At 39.8% G+C, this 21155-nt stretch overlaps 1 protein-coding gene across 1 annotated transcript in view; it reads right to left on the minus strand.

Annotated features, from left to right (window-relative positions):
• The window catches only part of CENPI (centromere protein I), a 68228-nt gene that overhangs the window by 2811 nt on the left and 44262 nt on the right, over nt 1-21155 (minus strand). The window contains 1 exon segment of the mRNA NM_001102494.2: nt 434-475. Coding sequence (NP_001095964.1) covers nt 434-475 — 42 coding nt within the window.

Below are 21155 nucleotides of genomic sequence, written 5' to 3' on the forward strand. Positions count from 1 at the left end.
TGAAGTCACATAAAAGTCACTGGAATTAATTCAGAAAGCAAATACTTTACTTTGAATTTGCCTAGGCAGCAGACATGGGATTTGGGGGAAAGTAAAGGTATAAATTCTTTTGATGAAATGAAGCTTTATCCCTGCTGCTGCTGCTGCTGCTAAGTCGCTTCAGTCATGTCCAACTCTGTGCGACCCCATAGATGGCAGCCTACCAGGCGCCTCTGTCCCTGGGATTCTCCAGGCAAGAATACTGGAGTGGGTTGCCAATTCCTTCTCCAATGCACGAAAGTGAAAAGTCAAAGTGCAGTCGCTCAGTCGTGCCCGACTCTTAGCGACTCCATGGACTGGAGCCTACTAGGCTCCTCTGTCCATGGGACCCTCCAGGCAAGAGTACTGGAATAGGAGCTTTATCCCTGTACATGATGAAAATAAATTTCCTTACCCGAATAGAGCTCATGTTTACTTTCCTTTCTTCTGGGCATTCCTTTAAAAACAAAAAAACAAACAAAAAAGGAAATGGAGAGAAATGGGGATGAAAATATTTGGTTAGCAGAAATTACCAGAAAATTAAGATGGCTCTTCACTGTCTGATTCATGCTATGTTCTATTCCTACCAACATTCTTGGAATCCTTTTGAATAAACACCCACTATAACCTTTCATATTTTTCCCTAGAAGCACAAACAGAAAGAACATAAAATCGCAGTAGATAAAGTGAGCACCATTTTGTTAATCTATGGCCTCATTTTTAAAAATTCTGGACTCAGTCACGGGTGGAGATGAAAGGTGTTATAGAAGGTTTTTCCTGAGGAATATGATTATCTGAATTGAGTTTTGAAGGATGAGGACGAAGTCTGGTGAGGCAGTCTGTGTACACAGTAGATTTCTGAAATTGTAATTTTTTAGGTAAACTCAAGAGCTAGGTGAACTAGCTAGTTATTCTCTGGTTTTAACCATCACCTACGGTACTTCACTGAAAAGCTATCAATTCTAACGATCATTTTTATGACTCACTGAGAAAAAACTCTGCCGATCAAACCATGTATAACACAATTAGAAGTTTATATTTTACACTGAGTGAGTTTTAGATGTAGGCAGATTTTGAACATATATCATTTTTACCAACATGAAATGGTAAATGCAAACAAAATTCAATGGTGAAATTTTGAAATGGTGAAAGTTATTTCTAAAACTTCACATTCAGAGTCTAACTCTTCTGAATTACTTTTTTACTTGAGGGTTGTGGACATCTATGTTTATCTTCACACAGTATCATTCTCTGTGCCAGAGTGTGCATTATGCAGCATTTCTTAAAAGAACAGAAAGCTACGGTGCTTGGGTCTCAACTGCAAAAAGCTAACCTACTTTTGGCCCTTGCCTCAAGGAAATGTCCCTAACATGGATGGTTCCAGCTCTTCCCTACCTTCTTACTTTGAGTCATTTGATTTTAAGGGCTTAATACAGTTCTCCATTATCATCTCCAATTCTCCCCCATGCTGCTGCCATCCAATCTGCAAGATCTGATTCTGGCCATCTGCCAGTACACACTTAAAACAGCAAATGACAACTCTATCATGATTGCTACCTGGCTGACATCAATCACAAGATGCACCCTTATCTCTGAAAAGTTAAAAAGCAAAAAAAAAAAAAAAAAAAGTAGTTTTGGAACTGATGAAGTATCATCCATGCTGATGAATTTCATACTTATTTCTCGCATTCCAATACCTCTCTTGAGCTTTAAAGGTCCCTGTTTCAAGGTGCCTACTTAAACTTCTTGGATATCTAACAGGCATCTCAAACTTAAGTAGGTCCTACTTAACTGATTGATTCTTGATTCTTAACCTGCCCTCCCCGCAAAAACAAAATAATCTATCCTGTTCTTCTATCAGTCAGTCAGTTCAGTTGGTCAGTCGTGTCTGACTCTTTGTGACCCCATGAACCGCAGCATGCCAGGCCTCCCTGTCCATCACCAACTCCCGGAGTCCACCCAAACCCGTGTCCATCGAGTCGGTGATGCCATCCAACCATCTCATCCTCTGTTGTCTGTCCCCTTCTCCTCCTGCCCTCAATCTTTCCCAGCATCAGGGTCTTTTCCAATGAGTCAGCTCTTTACATCAAGTGGCCAAAGTATTGGAGTTTCAGCTTTAGCATGAGTCCTTCCAAAGAACACCCAGGACTGATCTCCTTTAGAATGGACTGGTTGGATCTCCTTGCAAGGGACTCTTAAGAGTCTTCTCCAACATCACAGTTCAAAAGCATCAATTCTTTGGTGCTAAGCTTTCTTTCTAGTCCAACTCTCACATCCATACACGACTACTGGAAAAACCATAGCCTTGACTAGACAGACCTTGTTGACAAAGTAATGTCTCTGCTTTTTAATATGCTGTCTAGGTTGCCCATAACTTTCCTTCCAAGGAGTAAGCGTCTTTTAATTTCATGGCTGCAATCACCATCTGCAGTGATTTTGGAGCCCAGAAAAATAAAGTCAGCCACTGTTTTCCCCATCTATTTGCCATGAAGTGATGGGACCAGATGCCATGATCTTAGTTTTCTGAATGTTGAGCTTTAAGCCAACTTTTTCACTCTCCTCTTTCACTTTCATCAAGAGGCTCTTTAGTTCTTCTTCGCTTTCTGCCATAATGGTGGTGTCATCTGCATATCTGAGGTTATTGATATTTTTCCTGGCAACCTTGATTCCAGCTTGTGCTTCCTCCAGCCTAGCGTTTCTCATGATGTACTCTGCATATAAGTTTTTACTCTACAAATAAGCAGGGTGACAATATACACCCTTGATGTACTCCTTTTCCTATTTGGAACCAATCTGTTGTTCCATGTCCAGTTCTAACTGTTGCTTCCTCTTGTTCCTTAATCTAAGTCACACTGGCCTTCCTTTTTTCCCCTGAATCCTTTAAGTACTGTCCCCACTGCCTAGAATGCTCTTCTTCTAGTTATCTTTAGAGTTGGCTTATTCTCATCTTTTAGAAGAAATCTCAGATCAATTGTCACCTCTTCAAACAGGTCCTCTTTGAACACTCATCCCTGACAACTCCCCAGGCACACACTCTCACGCCACCCTGTTTATGCCTTTCATGGCATTTCTCAAAGTTTAAAATTATTACATCTACTTATTTCATTACTTATTTTTTGCTTGTTCTCATTAGAATAAACTGCATTTGGACAGAGACGGTAGCTTATCTTCTTAAGCACTGTATTCCCAGTGTCAAAAGCATGCTGTGCTGTGCTGTGCTGTGCTTAGTCATTCAGTCCTGTCTGTCTCTTTGTGACAACATGGACTGTAGCCTGCCAGGCTCCTCTGTCCGTGGTGATTCTCCAGGCAAGAATATTGCAGTGGGGTGCCATGCCCTACTCCAGGGGATCGTCCCAACCGAGGGATTGAACCCAGGTTTCCCACACTGCAGGCAGATTCTTTACCATCTGAGTCACCAGGGAAGCCCAAGAATACTGGAGTAGGTAGCCTATTCCTTCTCCAGGGGATCTTCCCGACCCAGGAATCAAACCAGGGTCTCCTGCATTGTAGGCAGATTAAGCCCGTCAAAAGCATAGTGGACACCTAATATTTATTGAATGAATAAACAAAGATATATCTAATTATTAGTTCAAAAGTAATTGATAAGAAAACCAAGAGCTTCAGAATTTCCTGAAACATAAGCTTGACAAATGTCCAGACGCATGGAGTAACTTGAGCTCTTCGGATACTGAGAACTGACTGACCAAATTAAGTTTACTAAATTATCTCTAAAAATATGGTCAATTTGAAATATTTACAATGTGATAATTCAGCAAAGTAAAACTGTCAGAATTAAATCACACTAACATCGTATCAGAGGTTATTTTTATCACCTCAAAGGTATAATCATTAGATAATGAGCAGTAAGTTGGTGACATGGCTCAAAAGGTATTCTTTTAAGAGAAAGAATGACATTAAAGCACAGTATTTTCAGAATCATACAGAAACATTAATTACAAAATGCTAGTTACACATTTTGCCAAATGTGCACAATGCTGTTAGAATTAAACTTTCAAGGATCAGCCTTCCTGCTGTATAGCACAGGGAGCTCAACTCAGTGTTCTGTGATGACCTGGAGGAATGGGATAGTGGTGGCGGAGTTCAAGAGGGAGGGGATATATGTATACACATAGCTGATTCACTTTGTTGTACAGAAGAAACTAACAACACGGTAAAGCAATTATATTCTAACCTTAAAAAAAAGAACCAACCTTCCTAAAATATTTTTTAAAACACTTCTGATTTAAAAGAATATATTAATTCCTGAACCCCCAAAATAAGTTTGCTTACCTATGTCTAAGTTGATAGCATTTACCATTTTAGAGACTGAATCTTATAATTAAGACATACACACACACACACACACACACAGTTTGGGAAGAAAAGAGAACTAACTTAAAGAAAATTAATTCTATTCTGTGATTCATCATGTAGTATTCCAAGTAAGAACTGGATGCAACTGGACTCCCATTTATTGTTAGCAGTAATGTAAGTTGGTAAACATCTATTTCTGCTTTATTGACTATGCCAAAGCCTTTGACTGTGTGGATCACAATAAACTGTGGAAAATTCTGAAAGAGATCGGAATCCCAGACCACTTGATCTGCCTCTTGAGAAATCTGTATGCAGGTGAGGAAGCAACAATTAGAACCGGACATGGAACAACAGACTGGTTCCAAATAGGAAAAGGAGTTCGTCAAGGCTGTATACTGTCACTCTGCTTATTTAACTTCTATGCAGAGTACACCATGAGAAACGCTGGACTGGAAGAAACACAAACTGGAATCAAGATTGCCGGGAGAAATATCAATAACCTCAGATATGCAGATGACACCACCCTTATGGCAGAAAGTGAAGAGGAACTCAAAAGCCTCTTGATGAAAGTGAAAGTGGAGAGTGAAAAAGTTGGCTTAAAGCTCAACATTCAGAAAACTAAGATCATGGCATCTGGTCCCACCACTTCATGGGAAATAGATGGGGAAACAGTGGAAACAGTGTCAGACTTTATTTTTCTGGGCTCCAAAATCACCACAGATGGTGACTGCAGCCATGAAATTAAAAGACGCTTACTCCTTGGAAGGAAAGTTATGACCAACCTAGATAGCATATTCAAAAGCAGAGACATTACTTTGCCAACAAAGGTCCGTCTTGTCAAGGCTATGGTTTTTCCTGTGGTCATGTATGGATGTGAGAGTTGGACTGTGAAGAAGGCTGAGTGCCGAAGAACTGATGCTTTTGAACTGTGGTGTTGGAGAAGACTCTTGAGAGTCCCTTGGACTGCAAGGAGATCCAACCAGTCCATTCTGAAGGAGATCAGCCCTGGGATTTCTTTGGAAGGAATGATGCTAAAACTGAAACTCCAATACTTTGGCCACCTCATGCGAAGAGTTGACTCATTGGAAAAGACTCTGATGCTGGGAAGGATTGGGGGCAGGAAGAGAAGGGGACGACAGAGGATGAGATAGCTGGATGGCATCACTGACTCAATGGATGTGAGTCTGAGTGAACTCCGGGAGTTGGTGATGGACAGGGAGGCCTGGCATGCTGCAATTCATGGGGTCGCAAAAAGTCCGACATGACTGAGCGACTCATCTGATCTGATCTGATCTGAAGTTGGTATAACTTCTACTGAAAGCAATTTGACAACACCTAACAAAATTACACCTAACAAAACACCTAACAAAAGAAGCACGCCGGCTGTGACAGACCTCGCAGGACCTCACAGAAGTGTGGTCGAGAGGAGCTACCCCACGTCTGAGGTCGGGGCGGGGGGCGGCCAAGAGTGCCAGGCTGCAACGGTGCAGGAGCGGCTGACAGGAGCTACTCCACATCCGAGGTCATGGGCAGTGGCTGGGAGGAGCTACCCCATGCCTGAGGCCAAGGGAGGCGGCCAGGAGGAGCTACCCCATGTCCAAGGAGTGGTGGCTGCACGGGTGCAGGAGGGCCAAGAGGAGCTACTCCACGTTCAAAGTCAGGAGGGGAGGCGGTGAGGAGATATCCCTCGTCTAAGGTGAGGAGCAGTGGCTGCACTTTGCTGGAGCAGCCATGAAGAGTTATCCCACGTCCGTGGTAAGAGAAACCCAAGTAAGATGGTAGGTGTTGTGAGAGGGCATCAGAGGGCAGACACACTGAAACCATAATCACAGAAAACTAGTCAATCTAATCACACAGACCATAGCCTGGTCTAACTCAATGAAACTAAGCCATGCCCTGTGGAGCCACCCAAGATGGGCGGGTCATGGTGGAGAGGTCTGACAGAATGTGGTCCACTGGAGAAGGGAATGGCAAACCACTCCAGTAATCTTGCCTTGAGAACCCCATGAACAGTATGAAAAGGCAAAATGATAGGATACTGAAAGAGGAACTCCCCAGGTCAGTAGGTGCCCAATATGCTACTGGAGATCAGTGGAGAAATAACTCCAGAAAGAATGAAAGGATGGAGCCAAAGCAAAAACAATACCCAGCTGTGGATGTGACTGGTGATAGAAGCAAGGTCCGATGCTGTAAAGAGCAATATTGCATAGGAACCTGGAATGTCAGGTCCATGAATCAAGGTAAATTGGAAGTGGTCAAAAAGGAGATGAAAAGAATGAACGTCAACATTCTAGGAATCAGCAAACTAAAATGGACTGGAATGGGTGAATTTAACTCAGATGACCATTATATCTACTACTGCGGGCAGGAATCCCTTAGAAGAAATGGAGAAGCCATCATGGTCAACAGAAGAGTCCGAAATGCAGTACTTGGATGCAATCTCAAAAACGACAGAATGATTTCTGTTTGTTTCCAGGGCAAACCATTCAATATCACAGTAATCCAAGTCTATGCCCCAACCAGTAACGCTGAAGAAGCTGAATAGTTTTGTGAAGATCTACAAGACCTTTTAGAACTAACATCCAAAAAAGGTGTCCTTTTCATTATAGGGGACAGGAATGCAAAAGTAGCAAGTCAAGAAACACCGGGGGTAACAGGCAAATTTGGCCTTGGAATACAGAATAAAGCAAGGCAAAGGCTAATACAGTTTTGCCAAGAGAACGCACTGGTCATAGCAAACACCCTCTTCCAACAACACAAAACTCTACACATGGACATCACCAGATGGTCAACACCGAAATCAGACTGATTATATTCTTTGCAGCCAAAGGTGGAGAAGCTCTATACAGTCAGCAAAAACAAGACCAGGAGCTGACTGTGGCTCAGATCAACTCCTTATTGCCAAATTCAGACTTAAATTGAAGAAAGTAGGGAAAACCTAGACCATTCAGGTATGACCTAAAACAAATCCCTTATGATTATACAGTGGAAGTGAGAAACAGATTTAAGGGACTAGATCTAATAGATACAGTGCCTGATGAACTATGGACTGAGGTTCGTGACTTTGTACAGGAGACAGGGATCAAGACCATCCCCAAGAAAAAGAAATGCAAAAAAGCAAAATGGCTCTCTGGGGAGGCCTTACACATAGCTGTGAAAAGAAGGGAAGCGAAAAGCAAAGGAGAAAAAGAAAGATATAAGCACCTGAATGCAGAGTTCCAAAGAATAGCAAGGAGAGATAAGAAAGCCTTCCTCAGCGATCAATGCAAAGAAGTAGAGGAAAACAACAAAACGGGAAAGACTGGAGATCTCTTCAAGAAAATTAGAGATAGGAAGGGAACATTTCATGCAAAGAAGGGCTCAATAAAGGACAGAAATGGTATGGACTTAACAGAAGCAGAAGATATTAAGAAGAGGTGACAAGAATACACAGAAGAACTGTACAAAAAAGACCTTCATGACCAAGATAATCACAGTGGTGTGCTCACTCACCTAGAGCCAGACATCCTGGAATGTGAAGTCAAGTGGGCCTCAGAAAGCATCACTACAAATAAAGCTAGTGGAGGTGATGGAATTCCAGTTGAGCTATTTCAAATCCTGAAAGATGATGCTGTGAAAGTGCTGCACTCAATATGCCAACAAATTTGGAAAACTCAGCAGCGGCCACAGGACTGGAAAAGGTCAGTTTTCATTCTAATCCCAAAGAAAGGCAATGCCAAAGAATGCTCAAACTACCGCACAATTGCACTCATCTCACACGCTAGTAAAGTAATGCTCAAAATTCTCCAAGCCAGGCTTCAGCAATACGTGAACTGTGAACTTCCAGATGTTCAAGCTGGTTTTAGAAAAGGCAGAGGAACCAGAGATCAAATTGCCAACATCTGCCGGATCATGGAAAAAGCAAGAAAGTTCCAGAAAAACATCTATTTCTGCTTTATTGACTATGCCAAAGCCTTTGACTGTGTGGATCACAATAAACTGTGGAAAATTCTGAAAGAGATGGGAATACCAGACCACCTGACCTGCCTCTTGAACAACCTATATGCAGGTCAGTAAGCAACAGTTAGAACTGGACATGGAACAATAGACTGGTTCCAAATAGGAAAAGGAGTATGTCAAGGCTATATATTGTCACCCTGTTTATTTAACTTATATGCAGAGTACATCATGAGAAACACTGGGCTGGAAGAAACACAAGCTGGAGTCAAGACTGCCGGGAGAAATATCAATAACCTGAGATACGCAGATGACACCACGCTTATGGCAGAAAGTGAAGAACTCAAAAGCCTCTTGATGAAAGTGAAAGAGGAGAGTGAGAAAGTTGGCTTAAAGCTCAACATTCAGAAAACTAAGATCATGGCATCTGGTCCCATCACTTCATGGGAAATAGATGAGGAAACAGTGGAAACAGTGTCAGACTTTATTCTTGGGGGTTCCAAAATCACTGCAGTTGATGACTGCAGCCATGAAATTAAAAGACCCTTACTCCTTGGAAGGAAAGTTATGACCAACCTAGATAGCATATTCAAAAGCAGAGACACTACTTTGCCAACAAAGGTCCATCTAGTCAAGGCTATGGTTTTTCCAGTAGTCATGTATGGATGTGAGAGTTGGACTGTGAAGAAAACTGAGTGTTGAAGAATTCATGTTTTTGAACTGTGGTGTTGGAGAAGACTCTTGAGAGTCCCTTGGACTGCAAGGAGATCCAACCAGTCCATTCTGAAGGAGATCAGCCCTGGGATTTCTTTGGAAGGAATGATGCTAAAGATGAAACTCCAGTACTTTGGCCATCTCATGCGAAGAGCTGACTCATTGCAAAAGACTCTGATGCTGGGAGGGATTGAGAGCAGGAGGAGAAGGGGATGACAGAGGATGAGATGGCTGGATGGCATCACTGACTCAATGGACGTGAGTCTGAGTGAACTCCGGGAGTTGGTGATGGACAGTGAGGCCTGGCGTGCTGCAATTCATGAGACTGCAAAGAGTCGGACAAGACTGAGTGACTGAACTGAACTGAACAAAATTACAAAGATATACCCTTTGAAGTCAATTCCATGTGCAGCAATTTTATCCAACAGACACACTTGCACATGTATGAAATAATTTATATAATTCAAACATATTCATTAGAGTATAATTTAATAATGATTGGAAATAACTCAAAAACTCAATTTATAAGTTATATGCTTAACTTGTACTACATCCATACAATGAAATACTACAGAGACAACAAAAAGAATGAGGCAGTCCTTTATGTACAAATATGAAACAAAAGGGATTCTCTTGTGGCTCTGTGGTCAAGAATCTGTCTACCAAAGCAGGAGACACAGGTTTAATCCCTGGGTTGGGAAAATCCCCTGGAGAAGGGAATGGCAACCCACTCCAGTATTCTTGCCTGGAGAATCCCATGGACAGTGATGCCTTGAAGGCTATTGTCCATAGGGTAGCAGAATTGGATACAACTGAGCAACTGAGAACACACACACACAGGCAAAACAAATGCCAAGATACTAAGTCAAAAAAAAAGTCAAGAGACAGGAAAAGTATGTATAATGTACAGTGTTGAAAAAGATCATTTACACAGAAATATACTATACACATCTGGAAGGATATTCAAGAAACGGAAGATGGCTGTTCTATGATAAGTGTCCACATGGAGTTCCACTTCCAGGATAGGATCACGAGGAATTCTGTGGAACTACTCACCAGAAAACAGGCAAAGTTGGCAAAGACTGGTTTTATAAACCCAGGATTTAAAGTCTCTTGAAATTATCCTAATGACATACAAAAAATATAAAAATATTTATTCAACAAGATCTACTAAAATTCCATAAGAATAGCAGTGTAAGCCATTGGTCCTTCCTAGTTAGCGTGGCAGATAAATCAGGGCTGTAAATATTTACAATAAAAATGAAGATCTCAAATTGATAATCTAATTTATTGCCAAGAAACCAGAAACAGGAGAGCAAACTAAACCCAGAGAAATAAAGAAAGAAATAATAAAGATCAGAGCAGAAATAATAGAAATAAAAAGTATATAAAGAGAGAGAATATCACACTTCCTGATTTCAAAACTTACTACAAAGTTTCAAAATAAAATAATGTGTTACTGGCATGAAGACAGACATATAGACAAGTGTAAATGAACAGAGAGCTCAGAAATAAACCATCATGGATATAGTCAAATGATCTCTGACAAAGGTGTCATGGCCATTCACTGGGGGAAAGAACAGTCTCTTTAACAAATGGTACTGGGAAAACTGCATCTCCACATGCAAAGGAATGTAGTTGGATCCTTTATACCATATACAAAAATTAACTGAAGGAAGGGAAGAAAATGGACTAAACATCTAAACATAAGACTAAAAACTATATGGATTTCTATATCCGTAGAAAACTATATTTTTCAATGGATTAGAAAAATCCATAGGGGGAAAGATTTATGACACTGGATTTTACGATTTCTTAGGTATGACACCAAAAGCACAAGCCAAAACAGACTACATCTATATCCATATATACATATCCAAATGGCATTATATCATGCTTAAAACGTCTATGCATTAAAGGATGCAATCAAGCAAAATGAAAAGGCAACCTACAAAATGGGAGGAAATATTTGCAAATCATATATCTGTAAATAATTAATATCCAGACTTCTTATATAAAGAATTCCTATAACTCAAAAACAAAAAATCAAATAACCCAATTAAAATAACAGCAAAGGACTTGTAGATATTTCTCCAAAGAAGATAAACAAATGACCAATGAACATATAAAGAGATGCTCTGCAACGCTAATCATTATGGAGACGTGAACCAAAGCCACAATAAGATGTCACTTCATACACATTAAGATGGATATTATGATTGCTATATTTAAAATGGATAACTGACAAGGACCTACTATATAGCACATGGAACTTTTCTCAATATTATGTGGCAGCCTGGATGGGAGGGGAGTTTGGGGGAGAATGGATACATGTATGCTGCTGCTAAGTCACTTCAGTCGTGTCCGACTCTGTGCGACCCCATAGACGGCAGCCCACCAGGCTCCCCCGTCCCAGGGATTCTCCAGGCAAGAACATTGGAGTGGGTTGCCATTTCCTTCTCCAATGCACGAAAGTGAAAAGGGAAAGTGAAGTTGCTCAGTCGTGTCCGACTCTTATCGACCCCATGGACTGCAGCCTACCAGGCTCCTCTGTCCATGGGATTTTCCAGGCAAGAGTACTGGAGTGGGGTGCCATTGCCTTCTCCAGAATACATGTATATGTATAGCTTAATCCCTTCACTGTTCACCTGAAACTATCACAATATTGTTACCCCAACAGAAAATAAGTTTAAATTTTAAAAAAGATGGTTATTATGAAAAAAACTAGGAAATAGTAAGTACTGGTGAGGAGGATATGGAGAAATTGGAATTCTTCTGCACTGATGATATGAATGTAAAATTCATATGAAAATAGAATGCTGTTTCCTCAACAAAGTAAAAAAACAATTACCATATGATTCAATAATTCCACTTCTGTGTATATATTCAAAGGAATTGAAAATAAGAACTTGAAGAGAGAACTTTACATGCATGTTCATAGCAGCATTATTTACAATAGCCAAAGCTGGAAGCAAGCTAAATGTTCATCAAAGAATAAACAGATAAACAAAATGTGGTGTAAACATACAATGGAATATTATTCAGCCTTTAAAAAGGATATTTCAAAACACTGCTATAACATGGATGAACCTTGAAGACATTATACTAAGTGAAGCAAGCAAACATATGATTCTACTTATATGAGCTACCTGGAACAGTCAAACTCACAGAGACTGAAAGTAGAATGAAGGTTACAAAGGCTGATGTGAGGAGGCAGGAGGGAATAGGGAGTTATTGTTTATTAAGTACAGAGTTACAGTTTTACAAGATGAAGAATTTTAATGCCAGTGAACTATATACTTTAAAATGGTTAAGTTTTATATCATGTATTTAATCACAATTTTTAAAGCTTTTAGTTTTTAAGTAGAGAAAAATCAATGACACTAAAAGTTTGTTCTTTGAGAAGATCAACACTGACAAACTTTTGGCTAGACTAGGGAAAAGATTCAAATTACCAAAATCAGGAATGAAAGGGGGAAAACATTACCAACTTTATAGAAATAAATATTATCAAAACAACAAGAACCTATTGTATAGCACAGGAAACTATATTCAATATCCTGTAATAAGCCATAATGAAAAAGAAAAGAAATTATTAAAAAATAAAAGTTATTATCAATAAATTAGATAAATGATATAAAATGGACAAATTCTAGAAAAATAAATGTTGAAAGTGACTCAAAAAATTGAATATCTGTATAGACCTATGACAAGAAAAGCGGTTGACTAGTAGGGGACACATGCATCTGTGGCTGATTCATGTCGACGTATGGCAAAAACCACCACAATGTTGTAAAATAATTATTTTCCAATTAAAACATAAATTAATTTTTTAAAAAACCTTCCCAATAAAAATGCCTATGACCAGATCGCTTCATGGGTAAAATTTACCAAATATTTAAAGAAGAATTAATGTCAATCCTTCACAAACTTTTCCAAAGATTAGGAGAGAGAATATATCCTAACTTATTCTTTGAGGCCAGAATTAACCTGAAACCAAAACCAGACAAAGACATCATGAGGAAAAACCAATATCCCTATCCACCACAATTTACTGGGAGACCAAATTTGAAGGAAATTATGCTAGGTGAAATAAGTCAAACACAGAAGGACAAATACGATAAGATACCACTCATATTATGCATCTCAAATAATCAAACTCATAGAAGCAGAGAGAGTAGACTGGTCATTGCCAGGGGCTGAAAGGAGAAGGAAAAGAGGAAGCATTAAAAAAAGTACACGTGATAAACTAAAAAATTAATAAATTAAGAGTTCATCAAAATTTAAAACTTCTGTCCTTCAAAAGATACCAAAAAATGAAAAGAAACCCACAGACTAGGAAAGAACTTTTGCAAATTATATATATATATATATATATATATATATATATATATATATATATATATATGATTTGTAAATTATATGATAATCAACTGGAATTTAGACTATAGAAATGAGTCTTACAAGCCATTTAGACAAATAACCTAATTTAAGAACGGGCAAAGGTATAAATAGACATTTCTCCAAAGGAAATATACAAATGGGCAATAAGCACATGAAAAGATGCACATCAATAGCAATCAAAAAGCACATCAATAGCTATCAGGGAAATGCAAATTAAAACCACAATGAAATACTACTTCACAGCTTCTAGGATGGCTAGAATAAAAAAAAAAAAAAAAAAAAAAAAAACCCAGACAATAACAAATCTTGAGGAAGGTATGAAGAAAATGGAATCCTTACACACTGCATACCCATAGATGAACCTTGAAAACATTAGAAAGAAGCTAGTTACAAAAACCCATATATTATTGTATGAGTTCATCTTTATGAATTTCCAGAATAAGCAAATCTATATAGATATAAAGTAGATGAGTGTTTGCCTAGGTCTAGGGAATAGGGAAACTGGAGTGTGATAGCTAAGGGACAAGGGGTTTCTTTTGGGAATAATAAAAATATTCTAAAACAGATTATGGTAATGGATGCAAAGCTCAGTGAATATACTAAAAGCCACTGAAGTGTATACTTTTAAATTGGTGAACTGTACTGTATTTGAATTATATCTTAATAAAGTTGTGAAAAATAAGAAGAAACAGAAAAAAAATTTAAGTGCCCATATCTTTTAGGGACATAGAATCAAACATTTATGTAAAATTGTGTAACATTTGGTATTTGTTTCAAACTAACTGGGTCAGGGGAAAGTATGAAACTGGATGGGAATAAAGACGAGCTGGGTCTACAGGGGCTCATTATACTATACATTCTCTCTCTTTTTGTATTTTTAAAATTTACAAAACATGGGACTTCCCTGGCCCTCTAGTGGTTAAGACTCCACGCTTCCACTGCATAGGGCACAGTTCAGCAAACTAATCCAATATGCCACACAGTGCAGCCAAAACAGAAAATAAATAAATACAATTTACAAAATAAAAAAAGTTATGTTTAAAAAAAGTAATACAGGGGTATTTTAATAAAGGGAATGCCAAAGTCGATGGCAAGGTTAAGCCAAAATCTAGAAGATGAGAGCCCAGAGGGGTAAACCTAATATTCAAAGTCACTCCTGGCCTAAGGGAATTTGCCAATCCAAAGGAGTCACCTGCAAAACTGAGCTGCATCTCCACTAAGGGGTCATGAAATCAACTCAATGGACTTCAACAAGTATTTTAAAAAAAATTAGAATAGAATGGAATGGAATAAATCAGAGTATGTTATACACAGTGGCAAACAAACAAACAAACAAAAACCTGAGCTGCACTTCCACAACCTCCAAGGGCTAAGGTAACTAAAGTCAAAGCAAAGGGTTTGCCGAAAGTGGGAACTCTCATAAGCTAACATTCACTTTAAACTAGAAACCCAAAGGGTTACCCTTCAAGGTAACAGTTCACCAGAAATAAATTAGCCTTCTCACAGGCTTGCAGTCTGTCCACCAATCATGTAAGGAATCTCAATTTGCATCAGGTTAGTGCCAAAGAGGGAGAAGGAAATGGCAACCCACTCCAGTACTCTTGCCTGGAGAATCCCATGGACAGCGGAGCCTGGTAGGCCTGCAGTCCATGACATGACTAAGCGACTTCACTTTCACTTTTCACTTTCATGCACTGCAGAAGGAAATGGCAACCCACTCCAGTGCTCTTCCTGGAGAATCCCAGGGACGGGGGAGCCTGGTGGGCTGCCATCTACGGGGTTGCACAGAGTCAGACACGACTGAAGCGACTTAGCAGCAGCGCCAAAGAGCATCCCTATGCTTGTATGCTTAGTCATGTCCGACTCTTTGTGACCCTATGGACTGTAGCCCACCAGGCTCCTCTGTCCATGGTATTCTCCAGGCAAGAATACTGGAGTGGGCTGCCATTCCCTTCTCTAAGAGTATCCCTAGGTACATGCAAGAAGCAAATGAAAGTTCTCTCTGCAGGAAGATATCATTCTAGTTTTCCAATTCTTTCTACAAATGATAGTCCAGGTGCCTATCACAAAGTTGAAAGTAAACAGGACACACAAAGAAATTAAGCAATATGAGGAAGAAACAGTAAAAGAAGGAGGCCGCAGAGACAGACACACAAAACTCCTGATAATGGAATTGTAAGACACAGATTACAAAACAATCTTGGACTTCCCTGGTGGTACAGTGGATAGGAATCCACCTACCAATGCAGGTTCAATCCCTGGTCTGGGAAGATCCAACATGCCCTGAGAAACAAAGCCTGAATGCCACAACTACTGAGCCTGTGTGCTGCAACTACTAATGCCTGCACGCCTACAGCCTGTGCTCTGCAACAAGAGAAGCCACCATAATGAGAAGCCCACGTACCACAGCTAGAGAGGAGACCCAGCTTGTCTTAGAGAATGCCTGTACACAGTAATAAAGACCCAGTGCAACCAAAAACAAACAAATTATTAAAAGGGTAAACCAAAACACTTTTTACTAAGTTTAAAGAAACAAAACACTGGATGAACAAATCAAGAAGCAATAAAATGGCTACCTAAAAAAAAAGGCTCCCTAAAGATAAAGATAGGATGGAGGAAATAAGGATGAAATTCCTATAGTTAAGAATTTGGTGGGGGAGGAGCCAAGATGGCGGAGGAGTAGGACGGGGAGAACACTTTCTCCCCCACAAATTCATCAAAAGAGCATTTAAAAGCCGAGTAATTCCACAAAACAACTGAATGCCGGCAGAGGACATCAGGCACCCAGAAAAGCAACCCAAGTCTTTGAAAGGAGGTAGGAAAAAATATAAAAGACAAAAAAAGAGACAAAAGAAGGAGGGACGGAGTTCCATCCCGGGAAGGGAGTCTTAAAAAGAGAGAAGTTTCCAAACACCAGGAAACCTTCTCACTGCCGAATCTGTGCCGAGCTTTGGAAGCACAGAGGGCAACATAACAGGGAGAAAAAATAAATAAACAATTAAAACTCGCAGATTGCGAGCCCTACGGTAACTCCCCCAGTGGAGAAGCAGCGCAGACGCCTGCACACGCCATTAGCAAGCCAGGGCTGGGCAGGGAGGCGTGGCACGGGCTGCATCGCTTAGAGTAAGGACCTGGCCTGAATACCCTGAGCGCTATCTGAGTGAAATAATCTGGGCTAGCAAACCAGACTGTGGGATATCTATCACGCAAAAAGTCAGCCCTAACCTAAGACACCACCAGGCCCGCGCATGGAACAAAGGACTGAACAGAGATAGTCGGCTGCAGACCTTCCCCCTCCGGTGACACGAAGCCAGAGCCAGAAAGGGGCAATCGCAGCCCCAGAGAGACATTATCTATAAAACTGTAAGCAGGCTTCTTTGCTAACTAAAACTTCTTGGGGGTCTGGACGGTCAACATCTCCCTGAGAAGGTGCGCCAGTTGTACACCTAGACAACCGAGTGGCGGGGAGGCGTAAGTTGCAGCAATCGCGCTCGCTAAACACCTCATCACCTGAGCTGCTCGGACCTGGGAAGGGCACAAAACGCAGGCCCAACCGAGTCTGCACCTCTGAGGACTACCCGAGTGCCAGAACCTGAGCGGCTTGGACCTGGGAGGTGCAGGCAGCCCAGGGCCGGCCACCGATGGTTCCCCGCGGAACAACGTAGAGCCTGAGCAGTGTGGGCAGGGAGGCTACACGCGCCGTGAGCGGGGCAGACCCAGCGTGGCTGAGGCATTGCGAGCACACGCCAGTGTTATTTGCTTGCAGCATCCCTCCCTCCTTCCCCACAGCGCGACTGAACAAGTGAGCCTAAAAAAAAAAAAAAAAAGTGTCCTCCACTGTCCCCTTTGTGTCAGGGTGGAAACCAGACACTGAAGAGACCAGCAAACAGAAGAAGCTATAACAGAGGGAACCGCCTTGGAAGCTACAGGCAATAGATTAAAACCCTGTGGTTACTACAGACTACACAGGAAGGGGCCTACAGATCTTGAGAAATATAAGTCGGACCAAGGAACTAGCCAAAAATGAGCTGAACCCACAATACTCACAACAAAACCAGAGAAAGTCCTCGATATATTTTTACGATCATTCTTTTTTTTTTTTAATTAAAAAAAAATTTTAAGTCCTCTATTATTCCTTTAATTTTCACTTTTACAACATATTACTTTGCAAATAAAAAAAGACCCTATTTTTTTTCTTCAGCAAACTTCATATATATATTTTTTAGAATTTTTTGACCTTGTTTTTTTTTTTTTTTTCCTTCTTTTTTTAACATTGTATTTTTGAAATTCCAAACTCTAGATTTTTAATTTTAGCTTTTTGGTATTTGTTATCAATTTTGTACCTATGGTTTTTTTATAATTTCTGTGACTTTTTTTCTTTTTCTCTGTTTCTTTCTCTTCTTCTTTTATATAACATTGTATATCTGAAATTGCAAACTCTACTCTAGATTTTTAATTTATGCTTTTTGGTATTTGATATCAATTTTGTACCTGTATTTTTTCTTTGTAATTTTTGCGACAATGTTTGTTTTTGTTTGTTTGTTTGTTTTTCTCTCTTTCTTTTTCTTCATCTTTTTTTTTTAACATTGTATTTTTGAAATTCCAAACTCTACTCTAGATTTTTAACTTTTGCTTTTTGGTATTAGTTACCAATTTTGTACCTATATTTTCTTTATAATTTTCGCGACCTTGTTTGTTCGTTTTTTCTCTCTTTCTTTTCCTTCTTCTTTTCTTTAACATCGTATTTTTAAAATTCCAAACTCTACTCTAGATTTTTAATTTTTGCTTTTATGTATTTGTTACCAATTTTGTACCTTTAAGAACCCAATCTTCAGTACCCACTTTTCACTAGGAAACGAGATAACTGGCTTAACTGCTCTCTCTCCCTTTGGACTCTCCTTTTTCTCCACCAGGTCGCCTGTGTCTCCTCCCTAACCCCTCTCTACTCCACCCAACTCTGTGAATTTCTGTGTGTTCCAGACGGTGGAGAACACTTAGGGAACTGATTATTGGCTGGATCTGTCTCCCTCCTTTTCATTCCCCCCTTTTATCCTTCTGGCCACCTCTGTCTCCTTCCTCCTTCTTCTCTTCTCTGTATAACTCCGTGAACATCACTGAGCGGTCCAGTTGTGGAGTGCACATAAGGAAGTGATTATTGGCTAGCCCACTCTCTCCACTATTGATTCCACCTCATCTCATTCGGGTCACCTTTAACTCCCTCCTCCCTCTTCTCTTCTCCATGTAACACTGTGAACCTCTCTGGGTGACCCTCACAGTAGAGAAACTTTTCATCTTTAACGTAGATGCTTTATCAGTGGTGCTGTACAGAAGGAGAAGTTTTGAAACTACTGTGAAAATAAGACCAATAACTGGAAGCAGGAGGCTTAAATCCAAACCCTGACTCCAGGGAACTCCTGACTCCAAGGAACATTAATTGACAGGAGCTCATCAAACGCCTCCATACCGACACAGAAACCAAGCACCACACAAGGGCCAACAAGTTCCAGGGCAAGACATACCAAGCAAATTCTCCAGCAACAAAGGAACACAGCCCTGAGCTTCAAGATACAGGCTGCCCAGAGTAACCTCAAAACCACAGACATCTCATAACTCATTACTGGACACTTCATTGCACTCCAGAGAGAAGAAATACAGCTCCACCCACCAGAACACCAACACAAGCTTCCCTAACCAGGAAACCTTGACAAGCCACCTGTACAAACCCACACACAGTGAGGAAATGCCACAATAAAGAGAACACCACAAACTGCCAGAATACAGAAAGGACACCCCAAAATCAGCAATTTAAACAAGATGAAGAGACAGAGGAATACCCAGCAGATAAAGGAACAGGATAGATGCCCACCAAACCAAACAAAAGAGGAAGCGAGAGGGAATCTACCTGATAAAGAATTCCAAATAATGATAGTGAAATTGATCCAAAATCTTGAAATCAAAATGGAATCACAGATAAATAGCCTGGAGACAAGGATTGAGAAGATGCAAGAAAGGTTTAACAAGGACCTAGAAGAAATAAAAAAGAATCAATATATAATGAATAATGCAATAAATGAAATTAGAAACACTCTGGAGCCAACAAATAGTAGAATAACAGAGGCAGAAGATAGGATTAGTGAATTAGAAGATAGAATGGCAGAAATAAATGAATCAGAGAGGATAAAAGAAAAACGAATTAAAAGAAATGCGGACAATCTCAGAGACCTCCAGGACAATATTAAACGCTACAACATTCAAATCATAGGGGTCCCGGAAGAAGAAGACAAAAAGAAAGACCATGAGAAAATACTTGAGGAGATAATAGTTGAAAACTTCTCTAAAATGGGGAAGGAAATAATCATCCAAGTCCAAGAAACCCAGAGTCCCAAACAGGATAAACCCAAGGCGAAACACCCCAAGACACATATTAATCAAATTAACAAAGATCAAACACAAAGAACAAATATTAAAAGCAGCAAGGGAAAAACAACAAATAACACACAAGGGAATTCCCATAAGGATAACAGCTGATCTTTCAATAGAAACTCTTCAAGCCAGGAGGGAATGGCAAGACATACTTAAAATGATGAAAGAAAATAACCTACAGCCCAGATTATTGTACCCAGCAAGGATCTCATTCAAGTATGAAGGAGAAATCAAAAGCTTTTCAGACAAGCAAAAGCTGAGAGAATTCTGCACCACCAAACCGGCTCTGCAACAAATACTAAAGGATATTCTCTAGACAGGAAACACAAAAACGGTGTATAAATTCGAACCCAAAACAATAAAGTAAATGGCAACGGGATCATACTTATCAGTAATTACCTTAAACGTAAATGGGTTGAATGCCCCAACCAAAAGACAAAGACTGGCTGAATGGATAGAAAAACAAGACCCCTACATATGTTGTCTACAAGAGACCCACCTCAAAACAGGGGACACATACAGACTGAAAGTGAAGGGCTGGAAAAAGATTTTCCATGCAAATAGGGACCAAAAGAAAGCAGGAGTAGCAATACTCATATCAGATAAAATAGACGTTAAAACAAAGGCTGTGAAAAGAGACAAAGATGGTCACTACATAATGATCAAGGGAGCAATCCAAGAAGAAGATATAGCAATTATAAATATATATGCACCCAACACAGGAGCACCACAGTATGTAAGACAAATGCTAACAAGTATGAAAGGAGAAATTAACAATAACACAGTAATAGTGGGAGACTTTAATACCCCACTCACACCTATGGATAGATCAACTAAACAGAAAATTAACAAGGAAACACAAACTTTAAATGATACAATAGAACAGTTAGACCTAATTGATATCTATAGGACATTTCATCCCAAAACAATGAATTTCACCTTTTTCTCAGGTGCACATGGAACCTTCTCCAGGATAGATCACATCCTGGGCCATAAATCTAGCCTTGGTAAATTAAAAAAAACAGAAATCATTCGAAGCATCTTTTCTGACCACAATGCAGTAAGATTAGATCTCAATTACAGGAGAAAAACTATTAAAAATTCCAACATATGGAGGCTGAACAACACGCTGCTGGATAACCAACAAATCACAGAAGAAATCAAAAAAGAAATCAAAATTTGCATAGAAACGAATGAAAATGAAAACACAAACCTGTGGGACACTGTAAAAGCAGTCCTAAGGGGAAAGTTGATAGCAATACAGGCATACCTCAAGAAACAAGAAAAAAGTCAAATAAATAACCTAACTCTACACCTAAAGCAACTAGAAAAGGAAGAAATGAAGA

The sequence above is a fragment of the Bos taurus genome, chromosome X, assembly GCF_002263795.3.
Source record: "Bos taurus isolate L1 Dominette 01449 registration number 42190680 breed Hereford chromosome X, ARS-UCD2.0, whole genome shotgun sequence".
NCBI classification, from domain to species: Eukaryota; Metazoa; Chordata; class Mammalia; order Artiodactyla; family Bovidae; genus Bos; species Bos taurus.